A 23,656-nucleotide genomic window follows, 5' to 3' on the forward strand; every position below is an offset into this window, starting at 1 on the left:
ATTCTGGCCAATTATATTTGGGGTTTGTGATTATATTTCACAAACTCAGTATATTTGTTGTAATTAAGTATGAAGATTTCAGATAATTTCTTGAAATTTCTTGAGTGAACAGTAACAACAATATACAACAAATGCTTATGGAGAGTCTGATTCAGCTGGTCAGAATCTCCAAAGAAGTTTTCTCTCTCAGCAAGCCCATCAACCTAGTTGATAGGCACAGAATTATTTCCTCCTTTAAGTTCATTCCCATTTTATAAAATATTATTTGCTGACATATTATTTTCTCTCAAAGAAGATCACAGATAAAATAGAGCAGTTCCCCCTTATCCATGGTTTTGCTTTCTGCAGTTTCAGTTACCTGTGGAAAGCCGTTATCTGTTACTCCCAGATAACAGATTATCCTCCTTCTGATAGTGTCAGGAGGTCAGTGGTAGTCTGACACTATGTCACAGAGCCCAAGTCATTCACCTCCCTTCATCTCATCACATAGGCATTTTATCATCTCTCATCATCACAACAAGAATGAATATAGCACAATAAGATATTTTGAGAATGAGAGACCACATTCACATAACTTTTATTACAGTATATTGTTATAATTGTGTTATTTTATTATTAGTTACTGTTAATCTCTTACTGTGCCTAATCTATAAATTAAACTATATCAGAGGTAAGTATTATAGGAAAAAGCTTAGTATATACAGGGCTTGGTACTGTCTGTAGTTTCAGTGTCCACTAGGGGACTTTAGAGTGTACCCCTCCCAAATAAAGGGAGGCTATCATAAACTTATCTCGAAATTTGTGTCTATTAAGTAAAGTTTGACCATTCTAGCTAATAAACTTGTAGATTAGTAAAATCTTATTTTGTCTTATCTTAATGCAATAGATATATGTGTACCCTTAACTAAGATCATACGTGTTATTTTTGCTTATTTATTAAAACCACAAAACTGCCCATATCCTCCTAATAGCTATCACTTTTGTGTTCTTTTATCTCATAGTTTCATACTTTAAAAAAATTGCTCTTAAAAACCGAAGCTATAATTGTATACTTAAAAATTAGACTAAAATTTTTGCCTTATAAACACATATCAGATAAGCCATGCACACATTAGTATGTAGAGAAAAAAAGTTTTAGGCAGAATATAATTATTTTTCATATAGGTAAGATTAGTTGCAGATTAAGCAGTTTTTTAAAGAATTATTTAATAAAATGCTGGCATGTATAAGTTCGTAAAGGAAATTAAAATTTGTTGGTTTTTCAGTGTTACTTTAACACTTATTTCAATCACGCGTTTAAACTACTTTTGCCTTTTTGCCTTACCCATGCTTGTTTGGTTTTACATATAAACATAGTCTTAGAATTCAGGGAAAGCTGGACTTGATTCCAGATTTTGTTAATAATTTGTTGAATCACTTTCAGGCATTTATTTAACTTCTCTGAAGTTCACATTCCTCTTCAACCATCAGAACAGTAAAAGAACATACCTCTTAGAGCAGTGTGATAAAGTACTTAAAAGTTGACAGATAGTAAGCACTTATATTTTAGCTGTCAAATTATTTTAAAAATTGAAAAAAAAATTATTTTAAAAATCGATTTTAAATATGGTAAGATTATGATTAAAGAAATGGATATAAACCCTGCGTTTTATCAGTTTGATTTCAATAGACCTATAATAATCCCTAGATTATTCGAATGAGTATTTTTCTCAAGGGACACTAGAATAAGTTTCCATCATGTTCATTTTGCTTTATAAATATTATTACATTGTCAGTCATTGAAATGGCCAGTAAGTGTCCACCACTGTCACCACCAATTCTGTTTATTCTTATACTTCTTTCACCCTGCCAGAGCTGTGTTAAGGTAGTTTTAGACCTGTCACTCTTTACCGTTACCCTCCTACACGTAAATACATACACACCAACCTGCCCTGTGCTTCCAGGGTCTTCTCTGGTGACTCATCCTTCATATTACAGTGCTCCTTCGACTGTGTTGGAACAAGTGAAATAAACTTGGAAAAAAATTAGATTTGCATTGATGGTATTTGATACCCTTCATACTAGGAAAGAGAAGCAAAATATTCTAGTTTTTACTATTTTTCTTCTTGGAAATATAAATATATTACCTTTTTTTCTCTCTACAGACACCTATGAAAAAGACTTATATTTCTTGGCACAATTTAACTTAAACAACGTATGTATTCATGTCAGATCATTTGTTTGCAATTGTGTTAAATAATATTTGAAGTTTTGTTCCATATTTTATATTTATTTTATATTTTCATATTTTACATTTACTGTATAACATACTTCGTTTCAAATATATGATAAATAATTTGCTATACTATGAAATCCATTTTGGTTAACAGATGTATGCTTTAAAAGATTTAATTGTTTTTGAAAGTGAAGGGTTTAAGTTACTTCTTTTTCTTTGTCTTTACAGAGTACCTTGACAAGCACTATACTGAAAAGTGGTTACACAAACAAAACTGAAATGAGGCTTGGAAGCATCCACATATGGGGGAAAGGAAAGACTTCTGTTAATCAGGTTACTCTCATATATAATGGAAATACAGAGGTAGTTCAATTTACTGAAGAACCGGACAAGGAGGTAAGTAACATAAGAAAAAAGAAAATTTAACAGAGTTTTTCAGAACATCTATATGGATGTCTTCTATTTCCTAACCCCAACAAAACGTAATTATAGGTTGCCTATGACCTCTGTTGTTTATTCATTTTCCTTAAACTTCCAAATTGGTCTTCATATTATCATCCTTAGTAACCTGTCATACAAATCAACCTAGTGATCTGTGTTACACTTTTCTTGACATAATCAAAGCAAGATTAAATTTATGTGAAGCCTCTAAGTCATTATTATCCCGATATGGTAAAGTCCCTCAAATTTTAATTTTTTTTCAAACATAAAATGTCTACATTTATATATTTACTACATCTTGGATAAAATATATTTGGAAATCCTCACAAAATTAACAGAATTGTCTATTGGCACTCATGAATAATATGACATACAGATGTATAAGGACATGATTCATACATTAAACAAGGTATTGGGATTTTTATGTTAAAGTCCCATTGCTACCAGTAATTAGTTTTTTATTTTGAACAAATAATTTTAAGTCTTCTTTTTCTGTCAAATAAGACTATGCAAGTGAACAATCTCTTTAGCTCCTTCCAATTCTAAATTCTGGAATCCATGTTCTGAAAAGTTGGATTTCAAAGAACATATATTCTAGTGAACAGCTAACTGTTACAAATGATCCAAGTACAAGGCTGTGTCTCTACTGCTAAAATTGTGTGTGTATGTACCTATTAGTGTTTATAGCTGAACGTGAGAGGTGAACAGCACCTGAAAGGTCATTCCATCCACTTGAAACTTAATACTGTCCTATTGTTACTGCTGTCTTGTAGGCAAGTGTTATTTCCCCTTTAATATAGAACTATGTCTTAATTACTATTAAGGCACCAAAATTCTTTTATTTCTTTAAGTTATATCAAGGTTGGGAAGTTAGAGTTTTGTATACTTAATGTCCTTCCTTGGTAAAATAAAAGTTGATAACTCAGTGCCTCACCCCCATTTTTCTTTTTTTTTTTTTTTAAATTTCACTGGTTTATAAAATTACAAGGTAAGGGAATCACTGATTTAGGCCAGTGGTCTCATGTGGCAGACCAAGAAACTGAGTCCTTCAAAGGGAAAATTAATTCTCCAGGAATAGATAGTCAATAGTTACTGATCACAATTAGCAATCAGTGTTTTTGAACTGCTCAGTATTCAATCATATTAAAAAGGATAATTTGCCATATATATTTTCTTGCTTTTTATTTAGTACTACATTGGTAAAAATAAAGTTCCTAATTTTTACTATAAAAAAAGCTAAATACAGTCAGATGAACAACTTCAAATAAGATATTTTAAATATCAAGTAGTACTTTAAGTTCATCTTGACCAGAGACTTGGTATAAAAACACATCATTTATAACGAAAAGTTCATTCCACTGCTTCCAAACACATTCACAAAGAATTTTAAGTATTAAGAAGAAATTTTTATAATATTTTATTACCTCATTGATTCCAAAAGAAGATATTATTTTTAACTGCTAACAATTGAGCAGTTCCTTCTAAATTCATTTAGTAAAACAAGTATTTATGAGCTCCTAGAGTTTCCAACCTTTATAGATATATGCTAAAAGTAGAGTGGTCAATTTCTTTCTTTATTTTCTTGCCCTTCTCCATCAGTGTGGGAATTATATGCAAAGCATAATTTAATTACTCTATTAATACAATTTAATTTTTTTTAAGATTGTATTTACTTATTTGAGAGAGAGAGAGCATGAGCAGAGGAGGGCAGAGGGAGAGGGACAATAAGACTCCCCACTGAGCAGGGAGCCCAGTGCGGGGCTCAATCCCAGGACCCCAAGATCATGACCTGAGCTAAAGCCAGACGCTTAACTGACTGAGCCACGCAGGCACCCCTCTATCAGTACAATTTTAAAAACATTTTCTTAGCAACAGTTATGTTTTGTTGCCTCTTGTACAGGTATTAAAAGATATCTGATGTACTTGTTCCTTTTCACTTTTGATATAAAGTAACTAGGTTAGGTTTGGTGTAAGGTGGGTCAGTTTCAAATCCGGCTAATATATATTTTTAAAGATTATTTCGCTTTTACCTTTTAAACTGTTCTGTACAGTGTGGGAAATAAATCCTAGAATGTTGTGCTTTAGTGAAGAATATATTTATAAGGCCCCTCAGAGAGTGCCTGGTTTTCAGTAAGCAGTAAAGGAATGTTGATTCTCTTCCTCTTCTCTTGCATATTTGATAGTTGAATCTAAATTTTCTGAGCTAAGGCCCAGAACGTCATGTGCGTGTGTTGGAGAACAAGCAGTGGTGAGGTCTGATGAAATCATCATGTCATAAACATAATACAGATGATTGCCTATAGCTGCTCAGTCACCTCCATAATTAGTCCCTACTTGGTCTAATTGATATTCTGTCCAGTGAAAGAAAGTAACACAACAAAATTGAAATTATTAACAATAAATTCAGAATCCTAAAGCATTTTGGGATTGATACAAAAGAAAACATATTTCCAGTCTAATTTATGTGTGTAAATATGCCCTAATATTTAAGGGCAGGAAGCACAGACATTTATGTAATGCAATTATAAATAATTCCATGTTTAGGAATATGGAGAAAGAATAAAATAATAGAAATCAAGATAATTGGTTAATAGTTTTAGTTTTTCACAGTCTTTTAACAACCATTCCACCTCTGGGATTTATTTTTATCTGCATAATGAATAGGTTGGGTGAGATTATTACTGAAGTAGTTGTGAACACTCTAGAATAAAAATTCTTCAAAAAAAGAGAAAAAAAAACTATTCTGTTACATAGAGAAAATTTACATATGGAAATAGCCTTTGTTAAAAAAAACAAAAAACAATACTGTTCTGATTAAACCATAATTACCATTTTACTTTCTTTTTAGATATTAAATATTGATCTGACAGTGAATAATGTTACTCTCGATGAACCGATACAAATCAGCTGGTCATGAAGATCACCATCGATTCCAGTTGTCAAAGGGAAATTAACACCTGGATTTAAGTTTCACTGTACTTATAGTTTTCCCTTTTTGTTGGTTTCTTATATTGTATAAAATATTAATTTCATAACATCTATCTAAAGTTATTCCACAGTGTACAATAATACTAATACTAATTTTATTATATTAATGTGTTCTGGATCTAATTTTTAAAAATATTTATCAGGATTTAAATAGTTCTAGTTACCTTGCTAAGTATCAGCCAAAACTGTAAACTAGTTACTAAATATATATGTGTATAACTAAGACATAATAAAAACAGGAGATTTTTTTAAATGATTTTTTTGTGCAATTGTATACATATTTTCTTCCGTGTTTAGTAAATTTAAGTCATGTAAAAATAGTTGTCATCAGATTTAATTAATTCTTAGTATGTACATTTAATTAAAAAACAGAAAATATAATGTATATAAGTATAGAAAGTACACATTTCTCTTTATTTTCCAAAAAGAAATTGTCCTCGTTTAGGTTGCTGTAACAAGTTGTCATAGACTGAGTAGTTTAGGCAATAAACATTTATGTCTCATTGTTCTGGAGGCTTGGAAGTCTGAACAAGGTGCCAGCAGATTTGGTGTCTAGTAAGGACCCTCTTCTTGGTTCTGCGGATGGCCACCTTCTCATTCTATCATCACATGGTGAAGGGCAGAAAGAGAAGACAAGCTCCCTGTTGTCTCTTCTTACAGGCACTAATCCTGTTCGTGGGAGTTCACTCTCATGACCTAATTACCTCCCAAGTTATCATACTGGAGATTAGGGGTCCAGCCAAAGAATTTTGGAGGGACTCGAGCATTCAGTCCATAGCAGAAATCCAAATTTCTTTTTTAGCCTTACTTTCTATACAGGGGAAAAAATATTAAAGTTTATTCTATTTACTTGGTTAAATAAAACATTCTAGCACATTTATGTAGGTTGGAAGACTCTAAATCATGGTCTAAAATAGTATTCATTGGTATTTTTAACACTTAGGTTTCTTTGAATTTACTTAAATAATACCTGTAACTCCATATAATTTTTTTCTAATTAAAAATTAAAATATTGTTATAATGGAATCCTTAAAACAACTCATAACTTAGAATACAAGGGCTGGTGAAACAATAGTAAAGATAATGATGGTTATTATAAAAAAAAGACAAGAAATAACAAATGTTGAGGATGTGGAGAAAAGAGAACAGTTGTGCTCTACTGGTGGGGTTGTAAATTGGTGTAGTCACTATGGAAAACAGTATAGAGATTCTTCAAAAAAAGAAAAATAAAATTATTATAAGATACAGCAGTTCTATGGGTATTTATCTGAAGAAAACAAAAATATTAACTCAAAAATATATATACACTCCATGTTTATTGCAGCACTATTCACGATAGCCAGGATATGGAAACAATTTAAGTGTAAATTGATGGATGAATGGATAAAGAAATTGTGATATATACACACAAACAGAATATTATTCAACCATAAAAAAGAAAGAAATCTTATTGCCCTTTGTGGCAACATGGTTGGACCTTGAGGACATTATGCTAAGTAAAATAAATCATACAGAGAAAGACAAATACCGTATACTTTCTTATACGTGGACCTTAAAAACAAACACACACAAAAAAGTTCATAGACATAGTGAGCAGATTGATGGTTGCCAGGGGTGGGGGAGAACTGGGGAAATAAGAGAAATGGGAGAGGAGGGTCAAAAGGTTAAAAAAAAAAGAGAGAGAAAAATGTTAGAATACTGTTATTATGGAATATTTAAGACAATTCATACAAGGACCAGGGAAAACAATAATAATGATAATGGCAATAATAATGATAACAACAATAAGAGTGAATGAAGTTTACTGCTAAGAAATATTATAGAAATTGAGGAGAATTTACAAACAGATCATAAATTATAAAATCAGGTGCTGGCAAGGAAACCAGTCACCAAAGATTGGATTATAAATGAGCATAGCCATTTTTGAACGGCAATCATGTAGTATTCAATAAAATTAAGTTTGTGTATCCCCTTCGACTCAGAGTTCCAACCTTGAGATGCGTTCACAGAGGTGCGCAGAGGTACATACAAGCATATTTGCCGCTTGTTGTTGAAAAGGAAAAAGAAATGAATCATTGACTACAGTCAGCTTGGAGTTGGTTTGGCTCTAAGAATTAAGCCCTGATGTTTTCCTACTGAAAATAAACATTTTCACAGACACGCAGCCACAGTGGAACAAGACAAAAACAAGACTACTCCATAATCATTTCTGAGGACGGGAAACAATAAAAACACTCTAAAAATCACAAAAATACCCAACACCTGTTTCTCTGGACTAATATGAGTGATTTGCAGCTGTAGTCCTATTCCATACCTTCCACCTCCTAGAGAAAAAAAATACAGTGATATAAAAGGCATCACTTTTGACTGTGGTAGCAAAGAAGTGGAGATAGTGTCTGTCCTAGTGGAGTTCTCAGTGACAATATTCTTTAAGGATCCTAAGTCACTTTGTAAGAAGAAATTTTGGTCCCATGATGAAACCAGTCAAAATATGTTAGCTATAAATACAAAGCTAACTTGTGTAATGTAACTAATACTCCAGCAATTGTATTTCGTTCTCAATGTCGTATTTCATATATGAGAGTGTGAAGGCTTCCCAGTATACATTTTAAGAGGGAATGATAAGTTACTTGTAGCTGTTCACATAAAAATGAGATGCCTATTCTTGTCTCTCCTAAGCAACCTGAGGCCATCTATGCCTCTGTTCTGTACCACTGCTGTTTCACCTTATGATATCCTCCACAGACACTAACTTCCTCTTGTCTGGGCAAGGAAGAACTGATTTACTCTGGGGAACTTCAGGATATCAAAACAACTTTTCCCACATTAGTTTTCTATTGCTTTGTAACAAATTATCACAAATCTAGCAGTTTAAAAGAATTCAATTTTATAACTTCATAGTTTCCAAGAGTCAGGAGGTGGGTACTGGCTTAGTTGGCTTCTCTGCTCAGGTCTCACAAGGCTGAAATCAAGAGGTTGGATGGGTTATGTTCTCATCCTGAAACTAGGCTGAGAAAGAATTTACTTCCAAGCTCACTTAGGTTGTTGGCAAAATTCATTTTCTTGCATCAGTAGGACTGAGAACCTGCTTTCTTGGTGGTGGCCAGCTACAGACTGCCCTCAGCCCGTAGATATTACCCTCCCTTCCCAGTGGCCACTCACAGTTCCTTACTGTGTATGCTCCCTTTACATTGCCACTTAACTTAGTGCAACAAGGAGAATCTCTGGAGCAAGTGTACTAGTAAGGTGGAGTCTTGTGTGACATACCATAATCACGGAAATTATGTTTCATCAACTTGCCATAGTCCATTGATTAGAATAATTGACATGCCCTGTCCACACTCAAGGGTAGGACATTACAGAAAGGTGTGAATTCCAGAAGGTGATGCATATAGGAGTCATCTGAAATGCCGCCTGCTACACTCCTAAACTTAGCTATGTGCCAAACAGAACACTATCAAACTGATAGAAATAAGAATCCACTAAGGATTTAAAAACCACACAAAAGGCAAGTATGTCCGTACCCAAAAAGCTATTATAAGCACTACAGTAATCAATTAACAAGGATTTACTCACCACTAATTACACATAAAGTTGTATAAGACATCATGTTGGCGTTTCGAACCAAGTTTCAAGTGGAGATAGAAACTTAACATATACTGACAATCAGTTCCTCATTCCTTAGAAAGCCAGAATATATTATCAACACTGAACGAAAATGTTCAAAATGAGTATTCTGAAATTAAAAATTAAAATTCAGTATTCTGAATATATAATATGTTCAAATTATGATTCTTTATCTACTTAAAATAACTTCACTTGCTTTATGTTCTTGCCGTGAGATAATATCCAAAATACAGAGAAGTATCAACTAATGATTTAGAAATGCAGCCCCCAACAGAGCCCTAACATTTCTGTAAAGCCTTCTCCAGGTAAACAGAGAGAGTTTAGCAGGCTAAGTCTTCTACCCCATCCTCATTTCATCCAGATTAGCTACAGTTTATGTGACTTATGTATTTGGCTACCCAATGAACATAAAATTGAGAGTCAAACAGATGAGTTTTTTATTTTTTATTTTTAAACAAATGAGTTTAAATTCGGCTTCCAACATTTAATGGTGTGACATGTAGTGGGTGGTACCTGCTGCATAATCTTGGCTATCTTCATTGTTCATAAGTAGTGACTAATGGCTGTGTTTCAAAACATACGAGTTATCTTATAAAGCAGAAAATATATAACATTCACTATCTTCCCTAGTGATTCGCAAAAATCAATGTTGCAAATCTGATTAAAGGGGCAAAGAAGATTAATTCAGTGATTACATGAAGGAGACTTACTTTGTAGTAATCTGAAATAAAAATATGTTAAAATATGTTAAATATGTTAAAAAGCCTTATATTTTATATTTCAAATCCCTCTCCAGTCTATTATCTCCCCTCTATTCTTGTGCAGGTCCCCATTGCTTCTAATCTGGAAACATTTGTTTTAGAGTTTCCTAAATATCTCTTCTTGCTTCTACTCACATCTCTTCAATCTTTCCCAATTACCACACAATACAGTAAAAATCTAAACTACAAATATCATTTTATTTTCTTGATCACCCTCCTTCAGTGACTTCCCTGGAATAAAAATCCAAACTCTTACTGTTATATGCAAGGTTCCAACTGAAAGTTTAAAAAAAATATAAAGTTCTACTAAAGAACATGACAAAAATTAAATATTTCAGAAAGAAATACCTTATTTTTGATAAAGAGGTTTAATTTTAATTTAATCTCTCACACTCGTCATGTTTCTTTCTCCCTCACTACCTAGAGTGCTGCTTCTTTCTGCCTTATTGTCTTAACAAATTCCTGTTAAATTACAGTTAAGCTTCACTGTCAAATTAATGGGCATGATTTTCTAACTCCTTGAAGCAAAATTAGTTCTCTCTACCTCCATATTCCCATAGCACTTCCTGTATTACATTAATTTGACATTGAAGTTGGCTATTTATATCTTCCATATAGATTATGGGCTTTTGAGGGGCACCTGGGTGGCTCAGTCGTTAAGCGTCTGCCTTCGGCTCAGGGCGTGATCCCGGCGTTATGGGATCGAGCCCCACATCAGGCTCCTCCGCTATGAGCCTGCTTCTTCCTCTCCCGCTCCCCTGCTTGTGTTCCCTCTCTCGCTGGCTGTCTCTCTCTGTCAAATAAATAAATAAAATCTTTAAAAAAAAAAAAAAAGATTATGGGCTTTTGAGGCCAAAGAACAGGGATTGCCTCCCATCTTCCACTGTCTAATTCAGCACACAGTAGTGGGTGTCAATAAGTGTGTTGAACAAGAGCAAAAAAACATAAAAAAAAAAAGTAAAAAATTTTATTAAGTTCTTAATAATTGAATGGTAGAGAAGATAAATCATCTATTAAGGCTTTTTCCTATGGCCAGAATCAGAAAAGAATAAGATACAGAAGATTATATATGATGTCTTACTTTTTTCTAGATCCAGAAAATTGCCCATAGAAAAGACAAAGGTTTAAAAAACAAAAACAAAAAAGAGCAATCTTGTGCCATTTCTCCAACTACAGTATCATAAAAACCTCGAGTGAAGAAAAGGATATTTTATACCGTGAAGTAAGGAAAAAAGAATGACGAATTCCTGACTCCCTACCCATTGGGAAATTGGGGAGGAAACTGATTTTCAGCATAGGCCCAACTTGCAAAGCAAAGATCCGGTTTGCACTCCTGAGATTCTTTAGTTCCTGGGAAGTAAAACTGTCCCATGTTGCCCAGTGGCACAATTGAAAGGAGACCCGACCCCAGACTTCTAGGCAGAGACATCATCAGTACCAGAGCCAATGGAAGGAACCATACTGGTAAGGAGGCAAAGACACAAAGGAGACTCATGTATCAGCAAAAGCTGAGGGGCTTCCAGGACCTGAAACAGATGGAAAAATATATATACATATCAGCAAGCAAGCTATTCTGCCCTTGAATAACCACTATTTGCTTATGCCTAGTGGAGAGAATAAAGAACAATCCATAATGAATCTCTTATTTTCTCAGATGAAATTTGCATATTTCTTACAGGATAAACATTGGAGATTGGAAAAATATTAATAGTAAATTAATTTGAAATCTATTGATTTTCAGTGTATATCATCTGCAAATGCTAATACATTTTATAACAGCTTTATTGAGATATCATTCATAAAGAATAAAATTCATTATTTAAAATGTACAAGTCAGTAGTTTTTAATATATTCACAGAATTGGGTAGCCATCATCAGCATCTAATTTTAGGTTGTTTTCATCATCCCCCCAAATTCTCCATACACATTAGCATCCACACTTCATTCTACCCTTCCTGACCCTGTTAACCACTAATCTACTTGCTGTCTACAGATTAGTTTTCTTTTATATAAATAGAATCACACAGTACATAATCTTTTGTGGCTGGATTATTTCACTTAGTATAATGTTTTCAAGGTTCATTTATGTTGTAACATATATCAGCAATTTACCTCTTTGTATTAATGAATAATATCCCATTTTATGTATATACTACATTTGTTTATCCATCCTTCAATTGACAGACATTTGAATTAGTTCCACTTGTTGGTTATCATGAGTAATGCTACTGCAATAAGACATACAGATTTGTGTGCAAGACATATGTTTTCATACTCTTAGATAGACACCTAGGAATACAGTTGCTAAGTCATATGGTAACTCCAGGTTTAGCAGTTTGAGAAACTTCAAAACTTTTCCAAAGTGGTTGCACCATTTTACACTTCTACCAGCAGTCTATGAGGGTTTCAATTTCTTCCTATCCTCACTAACGCTTGATACGGTCTTTTTGATTATAGCCATCTTGGGGACTGTGAAGTTGCACCTTACTGTGGTTTCATATCCGAAATGATAAATGGTGTTGAGCATCTTTTCATGTGCTTATTGAGCATTTGTACATCTTTGGAGAAAGCCTAAGTGACTTATGTGGGTATGTCCACACATGTGCATGAAAGTGTATAAAGTATTAATACAAGGGAAGTGCAAATAAATAGCCCCACTAATAAGAGAGGCAATTGATTTTTTTATTTAGGTTAAAGTACAGTTCATTAAAAAATGACAATCTTCTTAACAAATGGTTTTGGAACAATTGCCAACCATATGAAAAATTTCTCTCTTGGATCATATTTAAAAATTAACTCAAAGTAGTTTATAGACCTATATATAAAAACTAAAACCTATTAATTGTCTATAAGAAAACACAGGAGAAAACTTTATCACCTTTCATTAGCCTAATATTTGTTGATATGATATCAAAAGCACAATATATCACAGATAAAAAATTGACAAATTTGTTTTTATGGAGATATAAAAGCTTCTGGCCTGCGAAAGATACTGTACAGAGAATGCAAACACAGACTGCTGGCCGAGAGAAAACATCTAGAAATTATGTATCTGATATAGACTTTTATCCAAATATATATAAAGGACACTTAAAACACAATAAAAATAAACATGCTGATTAAACAATGGACAAAAGAGGGGCGCCTGGGGGGCTCAGTCAGTTAAGCGTCCAACTCTTGATTTTGGCTCAGGTCATGATCTCAGGGTCATGAGACTGAGCCCCACGTCCAGCTCCACACCAGGCTTGGAGACTGCTTGAGAGTCTCTCTCTCCCTCTCCCTTGGCAACTCTCCACCACTCACTCTCTTTCCCAAAAATAAGTAAATAAATAAACAATTCTCCTTTATATCTCAGTTCTAATGTGTCGCCAAATCCTAATTCTAGGTCCTAAATCATTCTTTTTTTTTTTTTAAGATTTTATTTATTTATTTGACAGAGAGAGCGAGCGAGCACAAGCAGGGGGAACAGTAGAGAGAGAGCAGGGAACCCGATGTGGGGCTTGATCCCAGGACCCTGAGACCACGACCAGAGCCAAAGGCAGATGCTTAACCACCTGAGCCATCCAGGCGCCCCGTAAATCATTCTTGACTATGTCTCCTGTTCTTCATCTCTCTTGCTACCATCACAGTACAAGCCATTGTCCATGCTCAAACACTCCAACAGCTAACCACGCCACCTTCTTCGATTTCCTCAATTCCTCTATTGTCTTGGCAGAAGTCAAAGTGATTTTTAATAAAAACACAAATTCAGTTATATTACCACCATGCTTACCTATCATTACCTTCCTTTACTCTTAGGGTAGTAATAAAGCCTTAACATGAGCCCAGGAGTCTTTCTGATTTGGTATTGTTTAGTTCTCCATACTTACCTTGTGTCAAGCTCTCCTTCACTCTCCCTGCTCCAATTATACTCACCTTCTTTGTGTTCCTAGAAATTCCATGCTTCTTTCCACTTGAGACATTTGAACATATTCTTCTCTTTGGACATTTCTTGTTCTCCAGGTAATAGTACACCTGGCTTCCTCATATCCCTCAGGTCTTTGCCAAGCATCAGCCTCTCAGTGCGTTTATACCGCACCCTGAGCTCTGGATCCCTCTTCCACGGTTCATCTTCAGCACTTATTGCCATAAGACACACTCTATATCTTATTTATGTATCCATGTATTACCTGGCCTCCCTCACCCCAGAATGAGAGCTCTGAGAGAGCAGGGCTTTCTTATTTGCTCATTGCTTCACCCCTCACTCCTAGAAGGTTGCCTGCCAGTGAGTAGGCACTCAATAAATGGTTTTGGAGGAATCAGCTGATCTTATTTAACTCCCTGAACAACACTCAAAGTTTATACTTTTACTTCTGTTTTTAAAATGAGGAAGCTGACTGATAAGGTCAGGCAGCAGGAAAGCGATGGAACAGGGATTAGAATCTCAGCTGTTTGACTAGTAAACATTCTGATTTGATGCCCTCATATGTACTTGCATGAATCAGGAAAATAAAGTGTTTCCTCTAACAGAGTGGTTATTTTACATGGGCAGTCCTGGCACACTCCATTTCCCTGTTTCTATTGTTTTAAATTACGTATCTTATAAGGAAACAGAAAACATTATTTACCTTGGCACTGATGGGTTTCTGCATTTAATTAGTCATGTACGAAGTAAAATTTAGCTGACCTGAGGTGCATTCTCACCCCTGAAACATCAAAATACAGGAAATATTTGCATTTGACACACTGAAAATATGGATGCTTCCTGCAACACATCCTAATAGGTGTAAATTGGTTTAAAATGGGATTCAGAAATGTGTTTTATCTCTTCGAATATTGTTAACTTTTAAAATAGACTTTTCTTTAACAGGAACAAAATTTTCCTTGCTAGGAATTATGTTATGAAACGAAAACTTTGGAAACTACATGCTACATTCTGTATTTATAGTAGTGAAATCCCCACAAAACACTGCCACCGACAGCTACCGTCATGAGAACTACCACAGCAAATGCATTACTTTTTGTAAAAACTTGCTATATTTGCCCAAACGTAAGATCACAAAAATCAGATAGTCATCCAGTTAAAAACTGGATTATCTGAGTAGTTCCGAATACACTGATATTTAAGGTATAACCTCAAATGACACTCAGAACTGTTATTCTCATATACAGAACTTTCGAATCTATATGCATTATTTTAGAGTAGAAATGCTAATAGTGTATATATCTAGAGTTAAGTCTGTAACTTTGACTCAGGAAGATGTCTAATCTCTGCGGGCAGAATCCTGCATGTACTTTCTGAAGATGTCCATGCATCAGCCCATAGCTGTCACCATGGAATAATGACGTCTCTCCTGTATTCTGTATCAAATACAAGCTCTTCTAACAGGAATTCTTTGGCAAGAAAGTCTGGGAAATGTTTACAGGCCTAATGCCCCTGTGGTGAGAGTTTAAAAAGGCAGGCGTGGAATTGAATATCAATAGACATTATTTGGGATATTAGCTGTATGGCTCTGTGCAAATAATGTGATTATTTTCATCTGTAAAGAGGGGATAATAACAATACCTACTTTGTGGATTAGCATAGATTAAAGAAAATGATCCTTAGAAATAATTTCAAGGAAATCTGATACATAGAAAGAGCTAAATGTAGCTTAGTTGTTCTTGTTTTAATTTCAGAAGAAAATATTAAAATAGTAATGCATGCAAGAGTGGACGGGGATTTAAATTCTGATTATTGTATCACTAGCTTTAGACATTTGCTAAATTATTTAATCCTCTAGCCTTTCTTTTCATCAGTTAAAAGATGTAGACCCATTCACCTATGAGATAACACATGACTAGCACATTAAGTGATCAATATATTGAAGCCAATGTTATCAATAATTATTATCACAAGTAATACATTTAAATTGAATACATATCTTCTGATTAGACTAATTAATTTGTTTTGTCCATCAGTAAATGAAAGCTGAATAGAAATATATGATATGTAAAACAGGGCATATCATTACATTTTAAGCCTAGCTTATCTTGAGAAGGGACTTTAAAAGAAATAATTAATGAAGAACATTTTTCTCCCTACCCCCATTTCAATAAAAAACTACTGCGTATTGAACTCAACTGACTTGAAACCTGAGCTTTCTACTGTATTTAGCGCATGATAACAGCAGACAACAAAGCAAATCATCTTTAGAATGCCTCTATAATATATAAAGAAATTAGAACGGATTTTTGTTATTTTAATTGTCTGTTATTTAAGTAAACACACTGCATTGCCCTTTTTAAAAATAAGCAAAGCAGAAATTTAGAGAGAAAAATTTTCTTATCCAATCACACCACCACAAAATGACTGTTGTTTACGTTTGATGACCACCATTCTAGAAATCAAAATATTTATATGTACAGAGAGACCCCAAAACTGGTTTTTATAGAATATTTAATTTTCAGTGTTGTCGCAGCATAAAAACTCCAATAGCTTTCATATCTTTCTTTCTGTTCTTCTTACACATTTTATAATTTATACTATCTTAGAAAAATGTATAGTCTTATAGGAGTTACCACAGCCCAATTTTATTTGAAATTGTCATTTTAAATGATTCTGTTTAGATTGTCATTAGGAAGGTATTAGAAAAGATAAGATTGTATTCTTTTATTCTATGAAAAGAAAAAAAACTTTTTCCCTTAAACTGATTTTACCTTGAAATGACCATAAGATTACAGTTTTCCTAGCACGACGTGTGTGTGTGTGTGTGTGTGTGTGTGTGTGTGTGTGTGTGTGGTAATTTCAGAGAGGGGTTTTTAAAATTCTTATCTTTATTAAGAACCAAACATTTGTAGGCCCATTCCTGGGATTCAACTTTTCAAATTTTGTACATACAAACTGTCAATAAAATCTTTAGGTAATAACTTCCAGCCTCACATTAAGATTAATGAGGGAGCAGACCCACGTGTAGAAGAGGGAAGTGCACTGAATTTTTGACGCTATGTCGTAAGCTAAGCTCAGCTCCCAGATAAATGCCTCCTTTCCACATATAAGATTTCCAGCATGTGTATGATTGAATTTGTTCTACTGCAAAGTTGCAAATTACCGTGCCATAGAATTTCCCATTCATGAATTGTCTGAACCAAGAATGCAAATGAAAGTTTTTATGGCATTTCATTACGGATATTTATATTTGCACTTCTGGCTTGATTTCAAGAAGTTGCTTTGAATTATTTAAAGGAAGCTATAACTCTGACTTTTCAGAGTGCTTGAGAAAAATAAATTCACTCTTGGTGACTTGATCAAAATCTTTCTTCTGCGTTTGCAAGACTGCTGGGCAGGTTCTGGTTCTGGGATAGCTCAAGGCAGCAGTCAGCTGTGGCTACACACAATGATTTCTCTGAATCACCCCAAGCCCAGTAGCCAACTTTCTTCTCCCTAGAGATCTCAAAAATGTGCATTTAAATTTTAGGAATAGGGACCATCAGATATTATTGTGCTTGAGAATAAAGTCTGCTAGCTCTGAGATTAATAATAAGTGGATGTTTTGACTTTTTATAACCCATTTTGACATAGTTGCTCTACATTTTACTTTGCAGAAATGAGAATTTCGGTGATGTAAAGAATTGCAGCACACAGATGTTCAGTTGCCAGGAGCTGAGCATCAAAAGGAACAGCGGCAGTGCAGAAGAGCTGGCTCAGCAAATGTTTAAGTGATTTTCTTGTGTGGCTTGATAACTGGGAAGATGGTAGTACCGTCAACTGAAATATTGAGAAGATGAAGTAAGAAAACAGGGGGGGAATTCCAGAATATAGAGGAGGAGTTGCTGGGCAGATAAGTCAACAGGCATTTGCTAAAATTAGCAATTTTTTTTTTTTATGTGAAAGGAAGGAGAGAATCAGGTAGAAAGTGATCAAGCATCTTGCCCAAAGTCCTTGAGTTATAGGAAGTCAAGTTAAATATTAAACTCATCTTTTTCTGGCTCAAAAGTCAGTATCTTATCCAGTACACTGGTTAAAATCATGTGTGTAAATGAAATAAGCATTACAGGGCTTGTAACATAAGGAAAACAATAGGATAAAGATAGAACTCTGGAAAAGATGAACATTTAATATTTGGAAAAGGAAAAGAAACTTTTGAAGATCATTTAGGATTAGTCTGGGTGATATTAAAAAACAGAGGCAGCGAGCTCCTGAAGTCAAAGAGAGTAAGCAATCTCAAGTTGAAATGAGAAAAAGTCGTCAGAGAGGTGCAGGAAACAAGAAAACAAAACATTTTATCCACCTTCAATAATGAAATGGTATGGTGTGAAAAAAAAAATGAACTGAGAACTAAAAATGCAATTTAGTCTCAGCAGTATCACTCACCTCTCTGAGTCTCAGCATTTTCAAACCCCAAATGAACAGTTTATAGATGAAAACACTCTGGTCATCCTTATCAGATTTGTAATAAGCCAGGAAGAATTCAAGACATCTCTTTAGGGAACGTAGAAATTTTATATTTAATTTAGTTAAGGAATAGGAGAACTGCTAAAATTTGAATAACTATCTTAACCTCAAACTAGAGCTACTTTATAGCCAATCCCAGATCGTTAACATCTTCTTTTACGCTGTGTAGTTAATTTATTTCAATATAAATATACCATTTGCACTGTCATGCTCATTTACCCAATAAAAAAAGAGAGGAAAATTTAAAGAAATTCTAATGAAAAAAAAAAAAAAGGGAAAATAACTGAAATTTCCAGAGACAGACTCCATTTTCTTCTTGTTGGTTTGTTTGCTTAGACTATTTCTTTCCTCTGATTATTATGTTAGCGATATTTGCTCCCATGAGGTTTGATTTTCTACAACATAACAAATGTTTGCTAGAAATAGATATAGGTCAGATATGGGGTGCCTGGGTAGCGCAGTCGTTAAAGCGTCTGCCTTCAGCTCAGGGCGTGATCCTGGCGTTCCGGGATCGAGTCCCACATCGGGCTCCTCTGCTGGGAGCCTGCTTCTTCCTCTCTCACTCGCCTGCTCTGTTCCCTCTCTCGCTGGCTGTCTCTCTGTCACATAAATAAATAAAAATCTTAAAAAAAAAAAAGATGGGTTTATAAAAGTTCAATAGTATTGAGTACCGCCAGTTAGCAAACACTGAGTAATAATCAGATTACTCATTCATATTCAAAAATGATTGAAAATCAAAATGGTTATCTCATGGGGGGTGTTATTTCAGTATCTGTCATGTTTACGATAAGGTTTTACCAAAAGAATAACTTATAATCATTGCATATATTATCTCTCGTGTGCAATAAAATCTTATACAGAGTTGAATTAAATATATTAGGTCTATTTCTTAAAATAGTTAAGGCCCAATGTGTCTTTTTCTCATTTTTCATTCTGTAGTAAAATGCAATTGTTTTTCAATTTTTGATTCTAAAATATAGGATTAATTGTCTAACCTAATATAAGCTATAGAATTGATAAGTGATGATTAATCACAATACTTGTTTTAGGAGATGATTCTGGAAAAAAATGGAAAGATTCTATGCATAAGTTTTTTATGGAAATTAAAATTTTTATTAGCATATGAAATTTACTATGAAATCCTGAAATGTTAAAACCTATTTAAATTAGTTTTCACAGCAATTTTCAAATTTATGTCCATCAAATCTATTTTCCATAATATCTTTTAACATACAGTGGAACTATTGTTCCAAATAATATAATTAGTACAGTATTAATATAGACCCCTTCTTAAAATTTACTTTTTCTCCCTAGATTTGGGTTGTACCATACCAATTTTGTGGTGGCAAGGTAAACCATTTTCCAAAATTCCTATTTTTATTTCCTAGATTACACAAATTATTCTCATAGCCAAATTTGATCAGCCGTACAATTATGATTTCCTATAAGATACAATTAAATCATGATTCAGAGTGTCATTTTCTAAACTGATCATAAGCATATTTTAGCAAAAATATTACTATTTTCCAATTTTATAAAAAGAAAGCTTAGACTTCTCATTTCAGAGTAACATGGCAAACTATTAGAAGACCGAATTAACATTGATTTTTTTCATTGCCATCGAATACTATACAGTGCTTTCCCTCTGTTACTCAAATGATTCTCTGGGATATAAAAACAGCGGTTTTATTCTGTTTCTTTGACTATTGTTATGGGAATCTGTTACAATTGGATAGCTATGAAGAGTCATATGCAGCAGGCAGATGTTATAGTCCTCAGTATTGCTTCTTTATTCAACAAGAGAAAAGATGGATTTTATATGATTAAACATTTTTTAAACTTCAGGATTTCAGAGAAGAATGAATATGTTATCTTATACCAATGGCATGTGTTTGATTTCAGGATGTTTTAACCAAGTTATTTCTTTTCTCTCTCCCTCTCCCTCTATCTTACTTGTAAGGAGCACATCTCCAAAGCAGTTACCTCTTAGAGGACACATTAAGAAAGCGAAGGGCAAGGGAGAGGGAGAAGCAGGCCCTGACCCTGGGCCTGATCCCAGGACCCTGGGATCATGACCTGAGCCAAAGGCAGACTCTTAACTGACTGAGCCCCCCAGGTGCCCCAACTTGGTAAAATATTTCTTAACATTGAATCATATCGATTTAGGTACTCATAGCAAGCTGAAACATTCTTTTGGATTTTGGGGAAAAAATGTGAGTTGACAAATATGACTGCATTGTTCTTGAAAATAGAATATACATGGCTTTTAATTTAGTTCAACTATTTAGTCTAATTTAATTTTCTGTAATGTAATAACATTTTTTAGGAACAATCAATTCCAACTATTCTGTTTCACAGCCATGCAAAATTGTGTATTTTTTTTTCTGGATTTTATTTACTTATTTGACAGAGAGAAACAGCCAGTGAGAGAAAGAACACAAGCAGGGGGAGTGGGAGAGGGAGAAGCAGGCTCCCAGCAGAGCAGGGAGCCCGATGCGGGGCTCGATCCCAGGACCCTGGGATCACGCCCTGAGCCGAAGGCAGATGCTTAATGACTGAGCCACCCAGGGGCCCCTGTGTATTGTTTTATATTCAGAAAGTGTGTGTGTGTACACTTGTATGTGGGCTTAGGTGCTATTGAAATTACTTAGAGATGAACTATGTTGAAGGTCTACCTTGCAGACCTCTACGTGGAATGTCTGTGAAAGTGTACAAGACTGTTTTATTTCTACTTTGAAACTAGAAGATTAAACTAACGAAGAGTTTAGAAATGGTTATAAATACCGAGGATTTGGCTTTTTTCATCTTCATATCCCTAATTTCTCAAAACCTAAATCATATAATGCTAATGACCCAAAGCCCTCTGAGAAAGAAATATGTCGAATAGACACAGTACAGTCTGAATTATGATAATAAGGAACAATATCATTGCATACACTTACCAGGGAGACAGATTTTTAATTTACTTGAGATGATAATTCACAAATTCATCTATAAACATTTTCAAATTCTATTCTTCCTCACTTTCTACAAATCTAAAACAGTTATTTCCAGAAAAAAATCCATCTTGTTGGTGATGGTCCTAAAATATCATACTTATAAATATTTACAAATAGAGTGAAAGAACAAGAAATATGATACTCTTAGGTAGATTGATTATTGTTTATGTATACTGAATATAGAAGAAAGCAGGAAGATGGACATAGAGTCAGATAATTATTTGCTAAAGAGGAGCACTAAAACTGAGTATTCTGGAAGAAAATGAAGAAAAAATTCAAAGAAAATTTGAGGTTCAGAATAGAATGTAGAAAAACTGAAGTACAAACAAATAATGAACACAGACTAAAATGAGTTCAGAACTCACATTAAATGTCACATGGGGACTCAATAAACACCAAATGAATGAATCAATTAACATATGATGGTAAATTCTCATAATTTTAGCAAAAGAAAAAAGATTATAAAAATGCACACAAGAAAGAACTAAATATAGAATGCTCCCATCTTATTTACTGATTTATTTGAAAAGAAAGAAAGATTTAAAGCAGAAAAACAGGAGATTTGGGATAGTCATTGGAGAGCAATATAAAAGTAATTAATACATTGTAATGTCAATTTACAAATGAATTTGGTAGCATAAAATTGAGATGGGGGAATAAAATTGAGGACATTAAAATACCAGCTAGGGAGACATTTTTACAAAGAAACTCTATGCATGTTGATAAAATATAATTTATAGTATGTTTAAAATAGGACATTAAGGCTAATGTAGGGGCACCATATACAAATTTCAAATAAAAAAATGACCCTTTTAGAATTTTCCAGGCAAGAGGGAGTTCTCACTCAATACAGTGTTGTGATAAAGAAGAGATGCTGAAGATGTCAATCATCATGAGGACAAGCCAAATCTGGGTAGAAACTGAAGTTGGAAAGAGCGCAAAGCCATGTGGTAAAGAGAAATGTCCAGTTGAACCTGTTTTTAAGGGCCATAAAACTCACACGAGTGCTGAACTAGCAATACCATTTCTAAAAATTCATCATGAGAATATGAAGCAAATAAATTTTTAAAATATTTTATTTATTTATTAGAGAAAGAGAGAGACAGACAGCAGGCATAAGGGAGCAGGGGGAGGGGCAAAGGGAAAGAGAGAGAGAAAATCTGGAGCAAAGTCTATGCTGAGCATGGAGCCTGACGCAGGTCTCAATCTCACGACCCTGAGATCATGACTTAAGCTGAAACCGAGAGTCCACTGCTAAATCGACTGAGCCACTCAGGCACCCCTGAAGCAAATAAATTTTAAGTAACATCCATGTTAAAAAAAGATAGTAATATCGGGGCGCCTGGATGGCTCAGTCGTTAAGCATCTGCCTTCAGCTCAGGGCGTGATCCCAGAGTTCTGGGATCAAGCCCCACATCGGTCTCCCTGCTCTGCTGGGAGCCTGCTTCTCCCTCTCCCACTCCCCCTGCTTGTGTTCCCTCTCTCGCTGGCTGTCTTTCTCTCTGTCAAATAAATAAATAAAATCTTTAAAAAAAAAGATAGTAATATGTAAAGATATTCAGAGCTGAGATGAGAAAAACTCGCAAATATTATGTGTACAATTAAAACTCATTTACTCAAATAAATTCTGGAATGAAAATAAAATATTTAATTTAAGTAAGCATACATATACCTGCACATTTTTTAGATAGATTGACAGAAATATATAAACTATTTGAGCTGAAGTATGTTTTAAGGGTCTAAACATTCTTAGGTTAAATGTGTCACATACTTATGATAATAAAAATTGAGCAAAGAGCAATAAAAAGTAAGGCATATGTCTTTCATATAGACATAACCATAGAACTCTTAATATTATTTTTATTTTAATCACACTGTAGGTAGGTGATCCTTTTTTTTCTTTACATCTTGTACACAGTCACTAGAAACATCGTTTTGTGTTCTGTTTTTTAAAAATTTACAATATAATGATTCTTTTCCTTGTCATTAACATTTTGATAGTGACTGTGTATTTTTTAATCATTCCTCTCTTAAGCAAAATTTAAGTTGTGCCCATTGCTTTGATCCTTTCCATGCTGTAAAACATCCTATTTTATCCTGAAATGCCAAGCTGCTGGTCCTAGGAATCTTGCTACAAAAATGTTTTGTTCTCTAACCCTTGTCTAAAAAGAATAGATGAGGGGCACCTTGGTGGCTCAGCCAGTTAAGCGTC

At 34.1% G+C, this 23,656-nt stretch overlaps 1 protein-coding gene across 1 annotated transcript in view; it reads left to right on the forward strand.

Moving 5' to 3' along the window:
* SI (sucrase-isomaltase) overlaps positions 1 to 5,610 on the forward strand; it is an 87,846-nt gene extending 82,236 nt beyond the window's left edge. The window contains exons 45-47 of the mRNA XM_040636582.1: positions 2,145 to 2,194; positions 2,444 to 2,611; positions 5,505 to 5,610. Coding sequence (XP_040492516.1) covers positions 2,145 to 2,194; positions 2,444 to 2,611; positions 5,505 to 5,573 — 287 coding nt within the window. The 3' untranslated portion in view covers positions 5,574 to 5,610. The remainder of the gene's footprint in view (positions 1 to 2,144; positions 2,195 to 2,443; positions 2,612 to 5,504) is intronic.
* Positions 5,611 to 23,656: the final 18,046 nt, after the last annotated feature.

This window comes from Ursus maritimus, unplaced genomic scaffold, assembly GCF_017311325.1.
Source record: "Ursus maritimus isolate PB19 unplaced genomic scaffold, ASM1731132v1 scaffold_20, whole genome shotgun sequence".
Taxonomy (NCBI): Eukaryota; Metazoa; Chordata; class Mammalia; order Carnivora; family Ursidae; genus Ursus; species Ursus maritimus.